Raw genomic sequence first — 4,869 nt, forward strand, 5'->3', positions numbered from 1 at the left:
CGTACTTATGTAACTTTATGTAACATTTGTGTGAGTGGGTAATATATATGCAGTAGGAGCCTTTCCTACTGTCCTTTTGATAAAAAAAACTGAAAATGGAGCCTGTGTGTTTCGGTAAACCATAATGGAACCTGTAGTAGCATTTTGTTAATTCACTGCCCATAAAAGTATTACCATCTGTGGATATTGAACTTTCAGGACTAGTACATTCGTTGTTTAGTTTCCTTCTCAACTATGCCTATCCCCCTAATTCCGAAAACTCCAGGGTAGTTGGTATTGGTTGAGACTTGATCATCTCCTGCTGCAACTGATGAAAAAGCATAGTTTGTCCCAACTTACAATAGGGCGGTATAACTCTGAGAAATGCTGCTCTTTTTTACCTGTGTGATAACCTGAATTTACATTGTGTCATGGCTGACTAGTTCTCACTAGATAGTGTTCAGTCATTTCTGTCGTGTGTATACAAATTTGTATGACCAAAGCTCTTTGCATTTTGTAGGCCTCAGCTGGTGGGTACATGGTAGCATTTGCTGGCAGGAAGTATGCAGCCAGATCTCAACCAGTCTTTGTCTCCAATTCCTCAGTTACAGTGTCCAGCTTCACCCTGGTATGGGAGTGGGACCACAGATGTACCGTTGTTACCATCATCTATAAACTTTTAACCAAGCGAATTCTGAATGTTGCCGCTCCATGTTGATGCATTTCTAGGTTCTTGAATTCAACAAAGGCAAGCTTCAGAACCTGCACTGGAAGAAGGACGGGTGTGGTGCCTGCACAGGGAAGCCAAACTTCATCTGCCTCGGCAAGCAAACCTGCGCCATCAGAACAAACATCTGCAAGAGCAATAACCAGGGATCCATGGACTGCAGCATCGGCATCCAGCTGGCCTTCTCGGGCACGGACAAGCACGAGTCGGTCCTCAACTCGTGGTACGAGGTGTCGAACCTGCAGCAGTACTCGCTCTACGGGCTGTACTCGAACGTGAAGGGGTCCCTGAGCGGCCAGTTCAACAAGTTCTTCTAGGCTCTCCTGGAACGACCGTTTGTCCATAGCACTCTCCTGCCACTGCCTGCCCCTGTACTCAAGGGGAGCTCTAGCCTGTAGGTTTGCCTGCCCGTCCAGCTGATTGTACGCAAACCGATCTAGCTCGTGTGGAAAATCAAAGCTCATCGATATGCATGTATGTACCTATTGCGAGTCATTTTATGCTGAGTATATTCTTTGTATTACTCTTTGCATTGAACTTCAAATCATGTGACGGGTCGATCGTTTGCTGTCGATGGTGTCGTGTGCCGTACTGAAGAAAACATTGTCATGCCCGGTCACAATGCGCGTTGATATCGTCAGCTTGCGCATCTTTGTATATTTTGCTCAGCTGGGTACGACTATTTCTCGATGATACAGAAAAATTGGTCTGTTGGGTTGTTTATGTCTATATTTCAGGGTAGTTCACGTCCTGAATACTACTAGGTCGCAAGTCCACTCTTTTATTTTAGTTTCCCGGGAGGCGAATGAGGTGAGGAATCCAAGAGAGGGAAGGGGAGGTGTATGTCTGTGTCCCCCTTGTGGTAGCAGGCGGACCGGGCAAAACTCTGTCGACAAATTTGGAGCATCCTGAACGGGGATCCTGAGCTGTTGACCTGAATATTCTTGTTCCAAACGTCCATTACCATTACCATGTGCATATGCAGGAAGCAGTCGTTACCTCCAGCTGTTTGTTTCATGAAAAAAAAATGCACACGCAGAATTGGCAAGGCTGTTCGGACGTTAGCTGATGCATCACAGTCGTGCGGACAGCATCGGCCTGATAAGAAACAGGCAGGAGATAGCTACGTTTCCTTTGGCTTCTTTGCCAAATGGCGATGTGACCATACCACGCTGATAAAGAAAAAAGAAACCACCTGCAACTAAAGAACTATTGTGACATGGAAAAAGATGTGCCTGGCGCGCGCGCAGCTCACTAAAGCTCTAAGGGGATTCAACTTTGTGTTGTGTTGTGTTGTGTCATCCATCCCAAAGAAGCAGAGATGCGTAAGTTTCCGAATGCATTGTGAAGCAGAGGGCAGTGTGAAGGGACAGGTGCAGCACTAAAGGCTCTTGAACTTTTTGCAACAGGTGAGTTGGGACTTTGGGAGAGCACCTGAAGCTAAGGGCATCTCCAACGTCCCGTCCGTCAAAACGCCGCTAAACGTCTGAACAACGCGGTCCGGACACTTTGTGTCATCCGACGTCGTGCATTGAACGGCCATGGACCGGTCCGCGCGTCTGAATTTCGCCAAACCGGAAACAAAGCTGGGGAGGATTGGGAGAGTCCCGACGCCCGCCACGCCGGAGTCCGACACACTCGAAAACCCCTCTCCCGGAGCCCTCCCCCTTGGTTTGTATCCACACCTACCAAGACCGCCGCCGCCTCTACACCACTCCGGCGCCGCCCAGTTCTTGTCGGACCACCGCTCCTCCACCCATGTGCCTTGTACTTCACTGCCGTTGCACCCTCGGATCTGTCCGTGGCCCGGGTATCGTCTGTCCCCTGCCAACGTCGTCCATGAGGGAAACCACGCACGGCGAATGTTTGGCCAACTGCCATGGAGAATTTGTTTTGACTTTCTCCTTGTTTAACATGAAGCAAGCACGATGGCGGGATACTCGGTGAGGGGGGATGCATAGTTGTGCGATGCATTGTTGGCCGTAAGTGCGGGGTTTGTAGGCATGAAACAAAATGACACGATATTTTGGCAACATGTGCATTCTTGGTTTCATGAGCACAATCACAAGCACTAAAGTCTCTCAAACTTTTTGCAACAGCTGAGCTGAGACTTGAGAGAGCACCTGAAGCTAACTACTGTTGCGGTTATTGAACAACCAGTAAAAGCTGTCTGAACTCTGAGCCCAACCTCTTGCTAGAATCTGAGTGTGCTCTGCACTGCATTGGCAAATCATTTTTTCTAATGCCAAAGAAGAAACATACAGGTTGCAAAGCACAACATGGCTAGGCTAGCGGAGGGGTGCTGAAAGTTAAATAAACAGGGAGAGGATAAGGTGGTGAATGGTGATGTCAGGCTGGGAAAGAATGAGTGGTGGCCACTCATCATCAGGGTTCAGTGCAGCATTGGGAAAGATAGTTTCACTAAGAGCTGAGCAGAGCTGGAGTTCCAATAAGAGTTTGTTTGTTTGTTTGTGCTGTGTTTCTTTTATGGTTGCTGACTGCATGGTTGAACTAACTGGTGCAAGTGGCTGGATTAATCTGTGTTTTTTTACAGTATGGTAGAAGTTCTCTTGTTTTGCTGATCAAATGGGATTTGACTAGTAGCCCATTCGGTTCTTTTATTAAGTACAGGGGCACATGATGCTTGACACAACATGTTAGTGATGGGTCCTTGGAATATTTTTAAGGGTGTGGACAACACACTCTTGGTTTTCTCTTGTGTGTGTTTGAACTAATAAAACTACTCGAGTAGAAAGTGACTTTCAAAATTAAGACAGCAATTTAATCATACTGGGAAATAGATGGAGTATTTCCACTGAAATTTGCAGCTAATTTATCAAGAAAGGACGGGCCGTGGGTTTGGGTTGACCAATTTACGCGTCGTGGAGCCACACTCCAAATCCAGAAAATAATCTTACTGCCATGTTGTTTTATCAGGAAATACTTGCCTTAGATGTTTCTTCTGAACATTCCCACGCATCAAATTTCCATTTACTGAAGAGAGAAATGTTCCTTCGACTTGCATATATGTGCAAAACATGTGTTCAAGTTGATAGAAGGGTGAGTAATAATATCACTCAGCTTCCATTATTTTGTATGGGTCTCTAATTAAGTCCAGGATCTCCAAGTGTACCCATTGAATATGAGTTCCATAAAATGCGCATAGTTGTTGTTAACTCTGATTCTTAGTGTTAGTTTTCCCCGCTTTAACAATGCACAAGTTGCTAATTGTTTTTGCGGGGATTCACAAGTTGCTAATTAACTACATTACATCCAATGCAATCCTTGAGGAGAAGACAACTGCTCTATAGTTTTCAAATGCAGCAACTGAGCACCTTCTTTCATTCTAAACCCTATAAATTTTGATAGAATGACAGGAAGAAACAAAATAATTAGTGCCAAAGTACACAAGTCAAAATTTGAGCATTACTCCATTGTGCATTATTTATGGACGCCCTAAAAGTACATCTGGACCATTGATCATTAGTTGAAGTGCACAAATATATATGTAGTTTCCAATGAAGATCGCACTTCATTAGACCTTAACCTAGTGTGACCTAGCAGGAGTTCTATAGAAACCAAAAAGCAGATAAGATGCACACAACTTGCGTTATGTAAAACCACCACCGCTAATGGTGGTCATCAAAAGAAAGCTAACACGAACAGGATTCTGTTCCAAAGGTTGCTGATACTGAATCTCTTCGGTTAAAAGGATTCTGTCTGCTAGCTTTTCCACTATACAATGCAAGTGTTGTTTAGTTTTGTCTGATCAAAAGAAGGCACTAAATATGGGGCTTGGCGTATTTGAAGACATGCAGTGCATGGTTTCTTTTGGTCTTTTATGTACTCATAAAGTGGCAAGTGCTCAGCGCAAAAGTGTTTATGTGAGGAGTGCTTCTATTTTATTTTATTTATTGCGAGAAGAGGAGTGCTTCTATTATCATGTAGAAAAAGGCTGCAGACAATTCAAAGTACCAATGTGGTGGCTAGTAATGGTTAGATGACACTAGGAGTTTGTACTATCTCGTGGAATTTTAAGTTGTTCTTATCCAGACAAATGGGTGCGACTTGATGTCAGTCATCATTTTATAGTGACCCTTTATTGTCACAGCTGTCAAGAAAATTCAAAAAATATATTATCTATTTCCCTTGGTGTTGATGAA

At 44.5% G+C, this 4,869-nt stretch overlaps 1 protein-coding gene across 1 annotated transcript in view; it reads left to right on the forward strand.

Annotated features, from left to right (window-relative positions):
- LOC119310130 overlaps positions 1-1,278 on the forward strand; it is a 3,761-nt gene extending 2,483 nt beyond the window's left edge. Inside the window, exons 2-3 of the mRNA XM_037585969.1 lie at positions 500-607; positions 709-1,278. Of these exons, the coding sequence (XP_037441866.1) occupies positions 500-607; positions 709-1,023 (423 nt within the window). The 3' untranslated portion in view covers positions 1,024-1,278. The remainder of the gene's footprint in view (positions 1-499; positions 608-708) is intronic.
- The last annotated feature ends 3,591 nt before the right edge of the window (positions 1,279-4,869 follow it).

Source organism: Triticum dicoccoides, chromosome 5B (assembly GCF_002162155.2).
Source record: "Triticum dicoccoides isolate Atlit2015 ecotype Zavitan chromosome 5B, WEW_v2.0, whole genome shotgun sequence".
In the NCBI taxonomy this organism is placed as follows: domain Eukaryota; kingdom Viridiplantae; phylum Streptophyta; class Magnoliopsida; order Poales; family Poaceae; genus Triticum; species Triticum dicoccoides.